The sequence below is a fragment of the Paralichthys olivaceus genome, chromosome 2, assembly GCF_024713975.1.
Source record: "Paralichthys olivaceus isolate ysfri-2021 chromosome 2, ASM2471397v2, whole genome shotgun sequence".
NCBI lineage: Eukaryota > Metazoa > Chordata > Actinopteri > Pleuronectiformes > Paralichthyidae > Paralichthys > Paralichthys olivaceus.
Window position 1 is genome coordinate 19,248,401 of NC_091094.1, and position 18,634 is coordinate 19,267,034.

The window sequence follows — 18,634 nt, forward strand, 5'->3', positions numbered from 1 at the left end:
TCCCATTCAAGCCCAGTACAGTACATGCTTGCAGCAAGCTCAGTTATAATGGGTTTTATCCCGTGGTAAGATAAAAGCTAGGAAACTTTAATGCTCGGTTAGCTCACATCAACACATTAAGTATCAAAAGGGCAATCATGCCTCAGTTTGAGCCAATAACCTTGGTCCCTGAATAGCTGCTCTCTTTCCACAGTCAAAGCTGAAAGAGTGAATGAAAAAACAAATGATGAGGAGTTAATGCTGAGGCGGCAGAAACGGAGAGACAGTCACAGCACTCAGCTGTAACACAGTCTGGCACAACACTAACAAAGGAAATGAGCAAACCACACAGCAAATAACAGACTTTTATTCAACACTCTGGGCCCCCACCACTTAGATCTGAGTGCCAACGCCAGTCACTTACAAATAAATGGATTTATGAGGAATATTACGCACAAATAACTACATTTGTCTAGACAGGACATTAGTTTGGATTTACTTTCACTGGCAGGATCAAGTTCAATTTTCATAAATATGTTTATTGGTATATGTCAAACATTTACAGCTTTCAAATTTGCACTTAGGAGTAAATGGCAGGAATCAGTAAATAAACAAAATATCTCACAGTGTAAAGCTACACCAATGAATTGGAATTTCAAGCCAGGACAAACACAAATTATGCTTTCTACAAAATATAAATCAATTTCAAGAATTACACAATTTAGTATGTGAAATTCTACAGTAAGTGTATATAGCATGATGCATTAGCCTATTTATTAACACGTCATCTGTCAACATAGAGGATTTTAAACTCATATATCAACACTTATGACATAAGCTCCAATCAAAAGCTGGTCTGTGTTTCCAATCCAAACGTACTCATGTATTCAAGCAACAACTGATTTACACTGGACCACTTTACTCTAGATGGTCACATTTGTTTAAATCAAATACGACTCAGAACAGTTTTCATTTTATTACTCTGCAGTAATTTTTCTGTTTCTTTTTTCAATATGACACCGAAGTGGTAATAATGTGAGGTATAACATAATGAATCCCTATACTTTCATTGTGCTACAATACAAACATGATGTATTGTATTCTGTGAGATGTAATGATGCATAACAGTGTTGCACAAAGATTGGACAGTCATAATCACTGAAGATAAACACAACAAAAAACATTTCCTCACTCAAACATCCTCACAATACTGGGTGACTGTACAGACAGACAGAAAATACAATACTGTGTACAGGAATAAATATTGAATACAATCTGAGTCATTGACAAACACATTCATTTGGAAACAAAACAACATAGAACTTGGTGGATGCAGAATATCCTCAGACTTTTATTTTACCTGTGACCAACAGATCGGGTCACATGAAGATTATTATTCAGCATAATGGGACAAACCTGATGAGAGTTTCACAACAGCAGAAAATGGAATGAGTCTTCACCCTGAATTAAGTGTTTTTGGTGTCTCCCTCCTCCCTACTACACAAACCATTACAGATTTCAACTGTAAAACTGACAAATCATAACACTCATTAGATTTTCACGAGACACATTTCACAGGCAGAGAGTCACATAAGGATGCAGCTGAGTTTTCTACTATTGTGTTAGTCCTTTTCAAGTGGCTCTTCCATTTTCTTTTTCATCAGCTTAATTTTTAGCGTGTAATATTCCTCTTGCAGCTTGAGGACAGCCTCTTGTCTTCGCAGCACAGACATTTCCAAATCCATTCGTTCTTGCAAAGTTGTGCAGTGCACTGAGGTTGGAGAAGTAGAGCCAGGAGTATACGAGTGTTCTCCAGAGGTAGTAAAGTTGGAGGAATGGGGAGTACTGAACTGTACTGCAAGGGATTTAGGAATATTTGTGAAAGCAGAATATTTTTGCTCTGTTGGAGAAGTGGATGGATGTTGATAGGAGAGGAACTCGTGGTCGGTCAGTGGACGTTTGTTTGGGAAACCTTCATCACTTCTGTGGTCCTTTCCATTTTGATCACAGCTGAAATGGGGGAAAGACATATTTTCTCACATCTCCAAGCATGTGCATGGGTACCTCCAATAAGGAGGTTAGGCTTCCGTCATTTTTATGCAATTTGGTGCAGATCCAAATTAAAATCTAGATCTAGTGAATTTAAATGTTGTTTTAAAATAGGGTTTCATTTAGGGACTGTATGGACTTTGCTGAGGTATGCTCTCTACTGAGTGCCATTCTAGGTTTAGGTTAAATTTGTCCAGATTCAAGTTACAATACAGTGACAAATTACAAGTAACTTACAGATAAGTTAGGTTCAGTCTGAGCACACGAGAGAAGCCACAAATATAACAAATGTTTCACCTGTTTTGAGGAGTTTCCACAAAGTCTGACAGTGAAGAGTCCTCTCGATCTTGTTGCAGCATATCCGAGAGGTTCATCACAGAAATCACTATTTGGGTCACAGTGCTGAACTCTTCAAGGGACATACCTTCATCTGTTGATAGAAAATGTGTGTATTAATTTATCATAAATATAATACATTCAACATAAAAATACAGATGTGGAATTGCAAATGTATTCTATCTTTTAATTCGAAACATATATTATGCACACATGCACCCTCTTGACTTTGGTAGTCTCAGACTGCAGCTTTAACAATGTTCATTATGAGTTTTATAGCTATTGAAGGGCAGATTTCCATCACCTGTATCTGCTTGCCTTCTCTGTCGTTTGATCTCCTCTCTCGACTTTGCCAGCAGATTTTCCCACTTTTTGTTGCAGTCAGACACTGTGCGCTGAATCTGTGGAAAGGCGGTGTTGATGGCTTGGGTGATTTCCTCCCAGGCTTGTCTCTTGTCTTGTACTGATATTCCAGTGCTGCACTTCCCTCTGATTATCTCCCTCCTCTCCTGCATTAACTGGGCGAGAAGGAGACACTCCTGGTCTGTCCAGTTCGGTCTTCTCTTCCTGCTGGTCATCCCCTCAAGAAGTTGTAGAGGCATTTTTATCTGAAAGAGACAGACAGAAATTCACACATATTGATTATCTGATGGATTAAATACATGCACAATTTGCACATCCTTGCAGCACATTAATGTCAATTACAGATTTCAGTAAGACTCAGTTTAACGGAAATGTTCAACATGATCACCTGACTGCAAAGAGAAAACTTCCACTCGAGTCTCCTTAAACTTAAGTTATTATATTTAAGAGATTTTTTTGAAATTGTATCATTTTCGCTGCCTGGAGCTGAATCAAGTCGAAGAGTTATTTGTTATCAGCCCAGGCTCGTGTGAGATGTGAATAAGATGAAGCACAAACGACGCTATAATGAAGAGATCTTAATAAAACCTTAAGGTAAAACGTAAGGCTTTCTGCTCCGTCTCAGGGAAAACTCCGCGTCGCAGGATGATGACGTCGTCTCCTGGTGACGTGTCAGTTTGTTTACAGCTGCCCGGACATCATGGCTGTGGATATAACTCTGCTGTTTAAAGCCAGTGTGAAGACAGTGAAAACCAGGAACAAGGCCATAGGAATCGGCTTCGACTCCACTAAAGATGAGATTTTCAGGCGGAGCAGGACAAAGAGCGGCTTCTCTCCGAAGGCGAAGGAGGTGGTGAGTGTTTCCCTCGAGTTAGCTTTAGCTAGCAGGGCTAGCACCGATACTGACTCCACAGTTGATGACAGCTGGACACGGATGTTTTAACACAAGTTACTGTGTTGTAAAAAACAATGTTGAATTAAAATGTAGAGTTTAGTGTTTTTAAACTGCGTCTGATGCACTCAAACACATGTAGAGATAGACACTAAAGAGGGATCTGCCAGTTGTCAGATTTATCAGAAATCACATCTGTCAAACCTAACAACGAGCATCGTCATCAGACTGTCGAAACCTAATTAATCTCATTTCAAACTACTATGGCCTCAGTGATGATTTCTATGATAATGCTCAAGAAACGGTTTCACAACTTTAAACATAACAAATACTAACCTTATGGTCTTGTTTGTGTTTAAAGTATTTCCACTATGATAGTAACTCTGCCAGGTCAAAACAAAAACATATTAAGACAAAAAGTAACGTAGCAAATGTTCATATCATGATGCCATTGTTAAAGAAGACAAAGTGCAGCAATGAATAAAGCTCACTGAGTTTATCATGTGCCAGTTTTTGCAATTTTACACATCTTATTTTTATGCAGAAGCTCTTGAGTGAGTACTACTGGGCCTGAAAAACATTCTCAGGGAAACACTGGTTTACTTCAAAATATTTAGAGCAATAAACCAGAAAATCATGATCACGTTTCTCAGTGAGTCAGAGCTTTAACTCCCTCTAACTTTGTTATTAATAACACTCCCTCCCCTCGCTTTCTCCAGTCATTACCTGCACAACGATCAGGCTGGATCATTATGTCTGCTTTCAATACACTCTTCCTGTCACTCTAACTCATCTCGCAGGGAGCCAACTGCACAGTTCCCACCGGATGTTTATGTAGTTTAATGTTGTGTGAATTTGAATTTTTTAAAAAGGCCTTCAAAGTAGACACAAAAAGATATCGGTAATTGAAAGTGCTTGCATTTATATAGTCTGTGAAAGGTTGAAATTAAAGTTCTGGCATAATATTAGCAAGAGGCTATGTGTTGCTGTCTACATGTGTGTAAGAGACCTCAGTCTACTTTTTATTCTGCCATTACTGTAACATAGCACACATAAGTGAGTTTGTAGTTTTTACACATTCAAGCCTATAAGTAGTTGTCTGTATGAACTCCAAAGCCTGCTTGTTCTCGTTATACAAAATCCTAAACTGCTTTAAGGACTGCTCTGAACTCCAAATAATCTCAGCTGTAAGTGAGAACTAAAATGTCTGAGTCAGTGTTGCAGACATTCTCTGGAGTTTCTCCTATCAGCCCCCTTGTAAAAAAATGTGTTAATGTCCAAGCTCATGTGAGAATACAGCAGGAGATTATCCAGAGGATTCACCTTAAGCGAGCGGGGGCATTGATGACATTTCTAATACACGATGGATGCAAAAACCCAAAAGAATCCAAATATCTCAGCATGAAAAAGAAGTGACACACATGTAGAAAACACAGAAGAAGATGTCAACTTGGAAAGATTTGGGTAGGACATTTATGTCAATGTGCTGAAAACAAAAACACATGAACTCTGCAGCAGAATTCATAACGTCCTGCCTCCTGCATGCTGCTCAACCCCTCACCTGAAGACTTGGGAGATTCCTATGTTGTATCTGAAGAACCTCCTGCTGTGTTTTTATTTGTGAAAGGCAAACTCCGGTGAAGGACTGGTCCTCATTGCGCAGACATTTACTGGAATTCATGTCTGGGAACAGCTTTAGTGTTATAACATTGATTAATGTTGATCCATGTTTCAAACTGTGCCATGATGGGTTCTTTGATCTGAGGAAATTGGGCCTGGAAGTCGTAGAAATTTTCTTGAAGTTGATTTTTATGAAGGTGTGGGAACCTTGCAACTGTGGCAACCATCTCTAAATCACTGTTAGCAAAAGCGCCTCAGGCTCAACAGTAGTCATTTGGTCTTTTACTAATTAATCTAATGTCTTGGCAGGTATTTCTGCATCTCTGGCACGGTTCACTGCTGACTGATTAAAGGCTCCTTTAAATGGATGATTGTATGAGCAGATCTAAATAAATAATTACTCTGCTTGAGATCTGAAACCTACAGGTCTGGAGACTGGGTTTAAAAGTGATGCAGAAAATGAACCAATGTGATGGAGAGTAGTAAAGAGCATTCTCCTCATTTTAATTACATTGAAAAGACATGGTAATCTTCCGTATGACGTCCTGCTCTAATTAAAATAGTGGTTCACTAGAAAGATGTTCGACTTCAGGTTGTAATTACATTACATCAAGGAAATTCTGATCCCAGTGCCTCTTTTAAAAGACTTAACTATGCTTAACTAATCTTGATTTAACTGTAGGAAATATCACATAAGCTTAAATATATTGGTGAAAACAAGTTTAACGAGTTTAAATCTTGTAATGGGACACTGAACATAGAAACTTGGCAGGAAAAGGCAACATTGGCATTAAATTAGTTCAGGAAACATCTCAAATGTTATTCTTCCACTGAAGTACAGAGACATCATCAATGGTTGGCAGTTACAGTTGGCAACACAATGGCTTCCCTCGATGTCATGAGTGTTGCTTATACAGCTAAGAGTATTTGGCCTAACATGAAAATCATGAACACAGACCTCTTCAAAGTCACCTCGAAGAACCACTTTACGTTTCCCTCAACGAGTCAGGATGCTAAGTTTTACCTGATGTCTCCAACCATCAGTCTGAGGCAAACTTGAGCCCAGTCTCAGCAGCTCTGCACAACCGGCTTTTTGTTATGTCCTGAAACATTGATATTAGAACTGGTGGTTTAATAAAAGCACTGTTGCTGAATCAAAAGAAACCAAAACCTATCCTGTGGTTCCTGCCCTCTGCTCTCCTCCCCCCCGCCGCTGTCTCCATCGCGCTGCAGATATCATCTCAACGGTCCTCGTGAAGCAGCTTTTGTAGAAATTGAAATTGCGAGTTTGGAATGTCCTGACTGCTTACAGTTATGTCGCGGTTTTCACCCACATCTCCCCCAGCTCAAGTATCCATTCTTCTCTCTTTACAGCCTGACATAGGCAGCTTTTTTTGTGCGAGTCCCCTCTTTACATGTATGATTCCATAAACACGCTGCAATAACATTTTCTTTCAGCTCTCGAGCAATTTCTTGGGGAAAGCCGATCTTCCCAAGAGCCAGTGATTAAAGGTGGAAGATCAAAACAAAGAAAATATTAAATTAGGTCCCCAGTAACAATGTTGACGGCCGGCACCTAATGCACAACAGATGTGAGTGCCCTGACATGCATAGCGCTCCAAGTTCCCACTGAAGCTTCACAAATTTAGAAAGAAAACATCAAAGTTGACAAATACACAGTGGTCCAGTGAGGCTTTTTCCCACTTGAAAAACTGCGCCATGAGAAAGGAAATGTAGCTTCTTTCAAAGCAATGCAGAAAAGGGCTTGATTGACTAATAAGAGGGCCAGTGTTTGCAGGGTGGGGTTTGGTCTGGGGAATCTTTTACCTCATAGGGGTCGGTTTGGGGCACTGGGATCTCCATTTCACCGCACGTCCTCTTCTCTCTCCAAAGCATGCTGACCTTTTCCATTTGAAATGAAGGGGGGGTCACTCTGAAATTGTTAAATTGTGTGTAGAAAATAGTGCTGGGCTCCCAACTGTGCCTTTAGTGTTGATATTCCAAAATTGGCTCCCTCTCACAGTGTTTTCTTGCAAGCCATTAAAAGTATTCCTTCTGACCATTTAGCACATTGAACTAATATGTTTAAATATTCACAAACTGCTACATATTTCTGTTAGAAATGGTTTCCAAGCCCATAATGTTAAGTGATAAATTCTTGTTCTTGGGATACTCTATGGAACTACATAATGTCAGATTATGAACATGACTGTTTTTTCCAGTAAAACTGAGAAGTGTTAAATTAATGAAAATAATATTTTTTGCTCGTCTTCCAGATGGAACAGGGACATATTTGCAAATGTGTTGTATTTGACAGGTCATGGATGAAAAGCTGAAAAATGGCATATATCTGACCTTTAGAGAAATGATGGGTCTATAAAGTAGAAAAAAATATTTTATCTGACCTAATCTTACAATAACATTTTTATCAAGAATAAAAAGCTATCACTGCCTGTAAGTACTGTTGCTAAAATTAACTTATTATTCACATATTTGTACAGTGCAATCCAACACATATTTAAGAGAATGGAAAACAATCATTCATGTATTAAATTCTGAGTATAATACAACATTGTTGTCATGAGACAACATGAGGTCTGACTAAAGTCTTATTATTTGGCAAGCTGTATAAAAGTGTGTTATTCATTTCAAAATCAGGCCTGAATGGGAGAAGTGGTTGAATCTTTTCAGCGTTTAAAGTTTCCTCTTTAATGTTTCAAGTCACAATTTATTGGCACACAGGCAAATACATGCTCACATACAGCTGTCTAAACCGGGTCTATATTGAGTCGGCACATTAGCCATGGGGATGTGATCTGCAGGGATCACCCGGAGATGAACATGCTGCTAAATGGTCTCTTTACCAGTTGGCCTAATCTCTGCACTGTTTTCCCACGAAAGCCAGGCAAATTGAATTTTGAGGCATCTGCTGTCAGGCCCAGGCACAATCTTGATTTTGTTTCGCTGCGTGCAATAGTGTTTTTTTTGTTGCATGATTCATGAAATTGAAAATAAAAGAGGAAAAAAGTGGTGAAACACAGATTTACAGATGTATGTCAAACTCTAAATCACGAGAGGGACACCAGATTCCCAGCAGACTAAATAGTTTAAGCAGAACAAAAAGTAATGTTGAACACAATAGACCAAGACTTTATTTAAGCATTAAAACATGAAGCAAGACTAAAGCAGCTGTGGAAACTTTTTAAAGAATGTTGTAAGGATCTGTTGTTAGACAAATCACAGTTATTGTGATTTACAATCACTGAAATACTACCAATGCAGATGACAGCAGGCTGCATACTTGACCCTGACACTCTAAAACACTGAGAGTCTGAACCATGAAACTACAACAGATGTCTACTCATCTAAAACAGATGACATCTCCTAAGGACACCAGGGTGCCTTTTTCTTATAGATTAAGATGTCCGTGCAAGAGAGCATTGAGTATTAATTATGTATTGTTATTTCACACTGATGTTGAATACGTCAAGTCATGCTGTTGTTTGAGTAACTAACAGCAAACCTCAAGTATTGTTTGGCTTCTCACTTCTGTCATCAGTCATCTATAGTAGATCAAACACACTGTTTAAGGCAAAGGTCGACAGAAAAAGAGGTTTGTTTACTGCATCATAGGAGCAAACTGTCCAGGCCTTCATTTTTTGTTTTGTTTTATCATTAAGCGATTTGAGTATCTTAATATTTTCAGAGTCAGTCACTCAGCTGAGATGTCTGTTGTTTCCACACACTTTGATTATCGTTCTAAAAATTATTACAAATTTTTTTTTTAAATCTATCATGGTCATTTACACGCTGATAGGACATGAGATTAACGCTCTCTTTGCTCCGTGATTCAGTCCTCACATAAACTGCTTTCCCTTGACCGACTGAATGAGACCAGATTAGAAATTTGTTGTCAAGAGGGAAACTGTTTTTCTTTTTAAAACTTTCCGAACAAATGTAGTATCTATGATATGTAGCAAAGAACAACTTTCATATTGGTATTCATTTCTGCTGTTTTCGCGACAAGATGTAATTTAGCACATTCTACATTCCACAACATGTTAAGGGATTATATAGTCTCTGTGACCCGTCCTGGTAATCCTTTGGTTTGACTTTTGGTTCTTTTATTTAATCAATTCTATTAAATCTTTTTTTTTTTATTCCTCTAAATTAAAACTTAAGATGATTCAAGAATTTTGCGCTTATCATATATTATTTTCTTTAGTAGGAATATTTGATACTAAGTACTAGGAATATGGGATGCATATCTCACAGACCTGACAAACAGATTAGATTTTTTTTTTATTGGTATCATGACCCCATTATTTTCTGCTGGAAATGGATAAAACAATGCTGAAAACACACTGGTCAAATTACTAGAAAGAAATCAAAACCAGTCGTCTGATGAAACACTAGAAAACATTTTCAGACAACACCTTCCCAAATTCAATCCGAGGTGTGTGTGTGTAATTTTGGATTTTACACTTTAGAATTTGAAGTGAGGCTTCATATGTGTTAGGCTGTCAGGATAAATCAATTATTGTATCATGGTGTTAATCCAAGCAACATGCAGGCACCATGACTCCACATTCTGCAAACACTGAGTGAGAAAAAGAGTAATCTGTTGATTTAAATGATGATTATGAAACATGTTCAGATTATTCAGAAATACAGGAATCACAGCAGTATTACACAATCAGCTTCCTTTAAAGAAAATCCATGCTATAGAGGATACTTGCAAATGATTACTTAAATTTAACATGCAGTTTAAATTGACGCCTCTGACGCATGTGTTTGTTTGTTTTTCTAAATATCTTCCATAATCTATCTGATGCTGACCCATCACTAGTTATCACTTTTTCCCTTCACACAGACAACATTGCAAACATTGGTGTCCAGGTTTTTCATTAGTTAAATGTGACACAGCCAATAATGTGTCCCTGAAATGTGATTTGGTTGCTTCAAAATACAGATTTGTAGTTTCGATTTAAATTTGACCAAAACAGACGACAGGCCCTGTCTCCGTGGTGATTTCGCCAACACTGAGCCCCAGCAGCCTCATTCACACTGCACACAACACTACAATAAGTGCACAATCTAGGTTTTGTAATTTTACATTATTTATCAATGCATTAAACTACCTGCATGATCAAAACTGAACCCTAATACTGATGTGTATTAGAGCTGCTTATACAGCTTTGACTCTAAATGTAAAAAAGTAAAAATGAGAAACACGTTCTAAACTTATCAAAAAAGGTCAAAGATTCAGAGCAGGGATAATCTTTAAAGCTTTGTTTGCTGGTGCTTTTTGTTTATAGAGCTGAGTGAAGCGTTCTAACTGTGAATAGACACAAGAAGACAAAACTGAGCCCATTAGAGAGTCAGACATAAACATGATAATAAAATCAACATGCGGCGCAGTCTTCTCCACTGAAACATCCTTTATGTATCAGGCCCACATACCTAAACACAACATAGCATGGCGTCAGTGTGGATCGCCCTCGGTCAGGACACACAGGGACTTAAACCAAAGCAGGGCAGCCATCATCAAATTCTGTCAGTTACCTGGATTTAGCAAAACAAAGAGCCATCCAAGCTCTTTAGAAATCTGCTAGCTAAGCCTTTTCTCTTTTCTTCCTCATAATAATCCCCCCTGATGGTTTGTTTGGGCTCAGTCGGGGCTGGAGGGAAGCAGGGGGAAGGAGAAAGTGAGGAGGTAAAGTGGGGGTCTTTGATGATGACGAGATTAGATGTAGCCCGGCAGACTGTCTCCTCCTGCCTTCGCTACGAGCTCTGCCCCACACGCACACACCTCTGCCGGCTGCATGCACACACACACGCACACACTCGCATATACCTACACACACGGAGGTGAGCTGTATGCACAAGGCCACCCTCTTCCTCATTGTTGAGGAATTACTTGCTCTTTAGGGTCTTAAGTTACAAGAGCAATTGATCCCTCTGACCCCCTGCAAACCCTTGAGGTTGTGCTGGGAATCTGAGCCCCAATGTATACACACAGGAGACAGCTCAACCCCCAGAGCAGCACTCTTGATGCTGCCTCGCACCCCCACATCACACACACAAACATACACATGCACAAACTGGGTAGAGCTCTAAACCAGTGTGTTCCAGTGCTGTGGATTTAGCTCTGCCTGCTGGTCAAAAAGGTGTAGTACCATAAACACAGTTATTCAGATATATACATTTGTATACAAATAAAAGACTGAAGCCCAGTGCTAATTGCAAGAAGAAAATATCGTTTATCGTCTCTCTTTTTTTGTGGCAGGTCATGGACAATGTACAAAAAAAGGAAAAAAATCCAAAATGTGCTCTCATCACAGTTTTCCTGGTTTATAAATAACATTCACATTCACAGCTTGAGAATTGTGAATTGTTTAAGAACTAATAAAATCATGTTGTGACAGTCACTCAAACATACTGCAGCTTTAACAATTGTTTTCCGAAAATTGTTAAGAAAAAGAAATTGTATTTCTATTGTGATAGTTTCTGATGAATTGTTAATTGATAAAAAAAAAACAACTGCTGGGAATACAATTTAATACGCACAAAATAGACATGCAAATAATAACTTTAATTCAGAATGAAGCAATTCTTAATGAAAAATAATGCAACGTGAATGGCTCTCAGTAGAACACATACCACCACCAAGGCACAAGATATTCAATAAGGCTGCAACACACTGAACACACTGATAGATACATGAGTGTGTACACAGGGTGGAAACATTAGAAATGTCATCAACCACCCCACTCATTCCCGTTGAATCAAGTGGGGGATCTCCTGCTGTGTTCACACATTGGATTCTCCTGGATTTCTACTGACTTTATACTTGGAGGCCAGACGGTTGAAGCCATTAGAAACTGTGGAGCATCTCACACGGAGAGTTTCACTCACATGCTCCTCTGGAGAAAACACGGAGGAACTGCAGAGTACAGTGCATGTCTGAAAGCATCTTAAGATGCATATAATTCATTCTTTCCAACCCAAGTACATTTTAAAAAACAAGTTATCCATTGGATATTCAATAAGTTTCAGTCCCATAGGAGCTCGATCAAAGTTCTCTAATTCACTGAGACTCTACATAACGTTCAATGTTTGGAAAGACTTTGAACCATAAGAAAGGTTCTCTTCTCCTCTGAACCCCCCTCTCTAAGCTCAGCTGCTCTGAACAACAATTAACTCTTGACCTCTAATAATTGTATTATTACAAGGGTCGGCTTGCCTGAGTTAGCTTGTGCCCCACAGCAGTGTCTTAGCCACTGAGTTTACTTCCACACCAGAGAAGGGAGAGCTTGGTTTCTAACAAATTGCCTTGCTCTGTTTATCTTGACACCTTTGCTCTGCGTAGCAGAAATAGTCATTTTTTTCAGACGTCAGCTCGAATAAAACAGCGCCTCAGGTCACCGTGACGCTGGGAGTGAATGTTTAGAGACGTTATTAGACGGCTGGTGCCAGGTTGCTCCTCACAGCCAGGGCAATTTGATAATTGAGGTTGTTAGAGTGAAAGGCTGAAGGCTGAAGGCCGAAGACAGCGTCATTATGCTATCAAAATAATCTCCCACGCTCTGAGGTCGCTGTCACAGTCATACTCATTGTGTCATTTCTCAGTCTCGGGCTTGTCTCAGTCCTGTCCTCTTCTGGATCTCACAGAGCCGGCTGTGTTCGCATCCACTCGTTCACTGCCAGCACCGCTCTGTGGACAGGGAAGCAATTTGTTCTTTTTTAATATTTGACCAAATTACAGGAGCAAATATTGGATTGAAGCAAGTTTCCTTTGGTTTTCCTGTGCACACATACACTTGGACATTTTCTCAGTGATAAATAGTAGCAGAGCGTGAATTTAAAGCTTATTAGAGATCGCTCTGTCAGTGCTCTGTATGCACTTTTATTTATGAGAGCTGTTTGAGGAGGAAATTGCAGATTTGATTTCTGTATGTCACAGACTTGATAAATTGTAAAAGTAAATATTGAGAATTCAGAGATAGACAGTAGTTGCCTGTCATCCAATAAATACACATTTTTACATTTACTCTGGCTCTGTCTAAATGTAGTTTGGAGAAAATGGTTTCCTGGTACATGTCTTAAAACTCTTTCTTAAGCTGTGTTGACAAGGTTAACATATTTGAAGGAGCAACCGAAACATCACAGTTAAAGAGACTCATTGACACGGAGGTAATGAAGCCAACTAATGCTTTTCATCACTTTATCTTGGCAGATCGCGAACATCACCAAGCTCAAAGACTTTCTGCTGCAACACAGGAAAGATTATGTGAGCGCCGGAAGGTAAGCAAACCAAAAAGTCACTGTCATCCACCACAATCGACACCGACAGTAGGAGAACCTACCGAGGCTGCAGAGAAAGGGACGAGTGCTTTGATTCTGACAAAATTCAGAAGGGGTCAGAGTTTAGGGTTATGATGGGACTTTGAATGTGTTTGGTGTGTGTGTGTGTGCGCGCTGCAGGGCCTGGCTGCTGGCACAAGGTCAGCAGCGAGCAGGGTGGTCTGTAGAGGCAGGCTCCAGTCTAATTGTCTGGAATAATTGAGCTGCAACCAAGTGGAGAACAAATCACGCCCTGGGACTAATCCAGGCTTTCCTCTCTCCAAGGCCCCTTCTGTGTTCTGTAGGTGTGGGTGTGTGTGGAGGAACTCATGTTTTTTTAGGCTTGTTGATAAAGTCTCAACACAACACATTAACTCAACATTAGAGATGCTGATGGGCGGAGTTGAGATGTATTTAGTCCTGGGAAAATCCATCAAGATGCCGTCACTAGTGTGTGGACAAGCCTCGTCTACGTTCAGCCTTGTCTACGTTCTGCCTCATCATGGCTGCTCTGATCCTGTCTTCTAGTTTTCTTATCATTCTCCATTTTCCTCTACATCATTTGACTTTGCCAGACAGAATAATGGCCACCATTTCAGTCCAAGCATGATTAAATAATGGCCAATTATAGTAAAAGCCTCATTGATGATAACTCTAAAATATATGGGCGCAACACATATTCCCAAGGTAACGTCTTCAGATAGATTGTTCTCTGCAAACAACAGATGAAAAACGAAATATATCAAGACATGAACCTGTGAAAAACAGAAAACGGTCACACTGCCCTAAGAAAATGTTTAGCATTCTTGCTTGAAAAATAATTTCATTAAAAACAGTTTAATATGAAACTAGACTCAATCAGATAGATCTGGATTTGTTCCAGATTTTGATGGGTTCTTCCTTGGAGCATGCTCCACCCATGCAAAAATGTCATGGAAATAGGTTGTGTATTTTTTTTGACTAATTCTGACACACAAACAAAAAAACTAAATTAGTTGTTAATTACCAGCTGATCGACTTATTGTTTCAGCTCTGGTTTAACATTATCTCTTCAGGTTTATGCATAAACAGTGAAACCTTATGCAAGAAATACTTAATCCAGCCACACTTATTCAAAATGAGGTCTAACCAAGTGAAACCAGCTTTGCACCAGAGGAGCATCACAGCTTCTCAGTGCCATAGTTGGTGCTTGTTGTGTCTTAGATGTCCACCAGAGGGAAACATTCAGTCTCAGCTGCACACTGTGGCCTGACAGCAGGAAAAACCTGGGTCTGAGTTGGAGTCAGCCACTTTCTTATGCTGAGTTTACATGTTCTGTCTGTGTGATTGAGTTGTTTAAGATTATTTTGCTTTCCTCTCATTGTAATAAAACATGAGCTCAGGTGAATTGGAAACTGCTCAGGGCCTGAGTCTCTGCTCTGCCATGACCTTGAATCAGAATACAGAAAATACAATAGGGAGGAGAAACTTGTAGTAAATGCAGTATTTACTTTAGTGAGTCTTTGTTAGGTTTTCAATTCATTGTTTAGCTGCTGATAGTCACATACAAAGTATTTATATCCACTGTGATTATTCTCGTGTGTTCTACAGTCTCATCTCATCAGATCTGACCCGCATGACGGACAGTGAACGAGATCAGATCGACCAGGACGCTCAGATCTTCATGAGAACCTGCTCTGAAGCCATCAGGCTGCTACGCAATGAAGGTGTGCATCGTATATGAAACATAGAATATGCTGAGATTTTTTTTTTTTATTCAGCACTCAACTGTGTTGACTTTCAAAACATCAAGAGAAAACTAGTAAGTGAATGTGTTCTTGTTGTTGATGTAGCAGAGAAGAAGGTGACATCAGCCCAGATAAAGGAGCACAGAGGAGCAGTACTGGACCTCATTGAAATGTATCTGAGAGGTGAGTTCATGCAACTCATTTAGTGCAGTCCTCTGTCAATGCATCACAATAGTAGAGATATAACCTGGTATATTAAAGGTCTACAACTATTTTGCACTTGCCCATTTGTGTATCGTCAGGACAGTTTAAGAAAGAGATGATGGTTGCTTTGGTATCACTGTTGCACACATCTCTTCTGTCTCTAAGGAGTGTGTAAGCTGTACTCTGAGCAGAGAGCAATCAGAGTCAAGAGAATGGTGGACAAGAAAAGACTGTGAGTATTTGCAATGATCAGAATCTATGCATACCTCATTCACACAATTATTTACTTTAATCTTTGAACATTTTAGGACTATAGTGACCTTAAAAACCAATTATTAATCTTGATTCCAATGGTTTCAGGTCCAGACTGGCACCAGAGCACCAGAGTCGGATGGAGAAAACGCGAGAGGTGGAGCCCACGGAGGAGAAAACTGTCAAGGAAGAAAGTTCTGGTAAGACAGGAAGACAGCTGAAGCCCTGTTACTACATTTTGTGTGGGTAGTCTTCTTCACTGGTTTGGTATTTTTGTGTATTTCATTTACTTTCTATGCCCCTTTATACCTGTATTCTGTGCAGGTCAAAGAAACACTGTTTTATTAATTAAAGGAAGAATTTGTGACTACATCTAAACAAATCCATCAAAATAACCTGCTTTGAGCTATATTTTCCCTTTCACAGAGAGAAGTAGCGACTAAATGTGTGACTCAGATAAACCCAGTGAAGTACTGAGGAAACGTTGGGAGATTTTGTTGCTACATGAAGTGTTTTCACTCTGTCTTCCTGTAGAGAAAAGTGCGTCAGAGGTCCTGGACAACACAGTGGAACACCTGTGGGAGGAGGGCCGAGTGGAGGACGAGCTCTCTCCTGAGGAGATCCAGATGGTACAGCGCCTCAGATGTCCTCATTCATTATTTATGTTATACCATATATATCCATGTGATTCAGGTGTTGAGGAATGAAAAGCTATTATTAGATGACATCTGAATGCACAGGGACTCAGAGAAACACACATTTAGTGCTTTACTGAGGAGGAGAATTACATTAGTAGAGCTCCAGATAACTAATTTAGACTTTTGAGGTGTTTGCCATGATAGAAATAGCACTTCAGTGATTGTGTGCTACGATTGATCTAGCCTTTTAGTTGGACACACCCTAAAATGTTTAGATATCCAAAGTTCCTGTTGTACTACATTAAAAGATGACATTTACATAAATGATGGTGATGTGAAAAGTGTGAGCTGTGTATTTCTGTCTAGTTTGAGCAGGAAAACCAGAGGTTGGTGAGTGAGATGAGCAACCTGGTGGATGAAGTGAGGTGAGACCTCCTCAGCAAACATGTTCCTCTTCCTTTTTAATAAGTTTGTTGTGAACTGTTACTAGGGCAGGTCAGTGATTTCATTCTGTGAACATTAGATAATTTATTGGGATTTAACTGCTGTAATCCAGAGACACTTAAGTGTAGCCGTTACACATCCTCACATCCCCTCCCACTAAATTACATGCCCCAAGTGATTGAGATGCCAGGTGAGCAAGATAACTCTTATTTGAAATACCAGATGTCGATCCAGACAGGATTAAAATGACCCAAGGGCTTAGGTGTTTGCAGATGAAATTATTGCCATGGCAGCCAGAGAAAATCACTGACATGTTTGTTCCAGATGGCAAAATTCCTTAAGTCCTGAGGTGAAAATTACCAGACCTGCCCTAGTAATACTGATACCATCTGGAGGGGCTTAAATGTGCCAGGCACACTGTTTTCATGGGATGTTTCATGCTTCTTCTTTTGTGCGCATCAGGCAAATCGAGGGGAAGGTGGTGGAGATCTCTCGACTTCAGGAGATCTTTGCTGAGAAAGTGCTGCAACAAGTGAGCTGACTTCCTTTCGTTTCGTTTACATGTTTTTTTGAGAACAAGTTGCACATAAACAGTTCTCTCTCTCCATGATAGGAATCAGAGATTGACAACATTCATCAGCTGGTTGTGGGAGCTACAGAGAATGTGAAAGAAGGCAATGAAGATATACGAGAGGTAACACTCACTAGATTAAAAACACGAGTTTATGAGTACTAATCATAAATATCATGTCCTCATTTGGTTGATTTTTATACATCTGATCTGTAAAATGTTTCAAAAAATGTAAAATGTTCTTCTATATTATCTCTTCTCTCCCAAGGCAATCAAAAACAACGCTGGCTTCCGGGTATGGATCCTCTTCTTCCTCGTCATGTGCTCTTTCTCGCTCCTCTTCCTGGACTGGTATGACAGCTAACACAGCTGCCAGCATGGACTCTGTGTATACGATGGGAAACTGCCTGGCTCTGGCACATACTGGTGATCTCATTAACAAGTGATGACAACACTGAGACTGAATGTTCGGTTTCCCAAGATGAAGATTGTTGAGTCAAGTGTAGATGACAGTTTGCTCTTCCCAGATCTGAAGTATCAGTTTGTCTTTGTCCAGAAAGCACTTCTGTGAAGGCAAAGCTTTGTAGGGAGCACTGTATTCACTATCATCATGTGTATGATTGAATGTTCTGTCTTTGTCTGCCTCTTAAAGAATGATAATGGTTTGATTGGCTGCTCCTGCTTTAATCTTACTGACTGAAAAATGACTTTGGAACCAGTGCACTAAAGGATACTGTTTAGACTTGAGTCTTCTCATGTGTCATGTCATTAAATAGATCATGAATTTGTTTCCCTCTGACATTAATTTATACATCACTGTCAAACATCTGACAATGTTTTGCCTTTATTTGAAACCTCTCACAGCATAACTGTACTGACACACCATTCACATTCAAGTAAAACTGAGCAATATTCTTAATTAAATTCTGTCTCTCTTAACCTCAGGACATCATTTTATGAGTTGATACATTTCAAATTTATGTCAAGCCTTCAGATAACATCAAGAGAAGAGCAGCAGCCAGTCACGGCTCGTCTTAGCCAAAGAAAAGAAGCAGTCGACATGTTTGAGCCATGCAGCCCCTTGATAATTTCTGCTTATCTGTATAAATTAGTTTTAATCTATATTATTGTATAAAGTGCTTAGAAACGCCTCTTTGATCATAACTCAAGAGAACATGAGCTGGTATTATTTTCTGCTGTGTGAGAGCATCAG

The 18,634-nt window shown here is 39.5% G+C and overlaps 2 protein-coding genes across 4 annotated transcripts; one reads left to right on the forward strand and one right to left on the reverse strand.

Moving 5' to 3' along the window:
• Positions 1-330: 330 nt before the first annotated feature.
• LOC109629309 (myb/SANT-like DNA-binding domain-containing protein 4) lies at positions 331-3,419 on the reverse strand. 2 transcript variants are annotated; one of them, XM_020086984.2, is made up of 4 exons: positions 3,316-3,419; positions 2,669-2,972; positions 2,326-2,458; positions 331-1,989 (listed from the first exon to the last, which is right to left on the reverse strand). In XM_020086984.2, exons 2-4 carry the CDS (start codon positions 2,964-2,966, stop codon positions 1,602-1,604), a joined length of 819 nt encoding a protein of 272 aa, XP_019942543.2. In that variant the 5' UTR covers positions 2,967-2,972; positions 3,316-3,419; the 3' UTR covers positions 331-1,601. The 2 variants fall into 2 exon arrangements, with proteins under 2 accessions (XP_019942543.2, XP_019942542.2); XM_020086983.2 differs by having other exon boundaries at positions 3,116-3,381.
• Positions 3,380-18,360, forward strand: stx18 (syntaxin 18). 2 transcript variants are annotated; one of them, XM_020086981.2, is made up of 11 exons: positions 3,380-3,580; positions 13,479-13,546; positions 15,176-15,291; positions 15,418-15,495; positions 15,682-15,748; positions 15,877-15,968; positions 16,303-16,397; positions 16,773-16,831; positions 17,313-17,382; positions 17,464-17,544; positions 17,690-18,360. In XM_020086981.2, exons 1-11 carry the CDS (start codon positions 3,428-3,430, stop codon positions 17,783-17,785), a joined length of 975 nt encoding a protein of 324 aa, XP_019942540.1. In that variant the 5' UTR covers positions 3,380-3,427; the 3' UTR covers positions 17,786-18,360. The 2 variants fall into 2 exon arrangements, with proteins under 2 accessions (XP_019942540.1, XP_019942541.1); XM_020086982.2 differs by having other exon boundaries at positions 15,421-15,495.
• The last annotated feature ends 274 nt before the right edge of the window (positions 18,361-18,634 follow it).

Bases quoted from the DNA above. Each gene is read 5' to 3' on its own strand.
- stx18 (XM_020086981.2), top strand. From the start codon at position 3,428: ATGGCTGTGGATATAACTCTGCTGTTTAAAGCCAGTGTGAAGACAGTG. The intron at 15,292-15,417 runs GTGTGCATCGTA...TTGTTGATGTAG, and splicing joins CAGGCTGCTACGCAATGAAG to CAGAGAAGAAGGTGACATCA. The intron at 16,398-16,772 runs GTACAGCGCCTC...ATTTCTGTCTAG, and splicing joins CTCCTGAGGAGATCCAGATG to TTTGAGCAGGAAAACCAGAG.
- LOC109629309 (XM_020086984.2), bottom strand. From the start codon at position 2,966: ATGCCTCTACAACTTCTTGAGGGGATGACCAGCAGGAAGAGAAGACCG. The intron at 2,459-2,668 runs GTGATGGAAATC...TTCTATCAACAG, and splicing joins GAGAAGGCAAGCAGATACAG to ATGAAGGTATGTCCCTTGAA. The intron at 1,990-2,325 runs GTGAAACATTTG...CCCCCATTTCAG, and splicing joins GTGGAAACTCCTCAAAACAG to CTGTGATCAAAATGGAAAGG.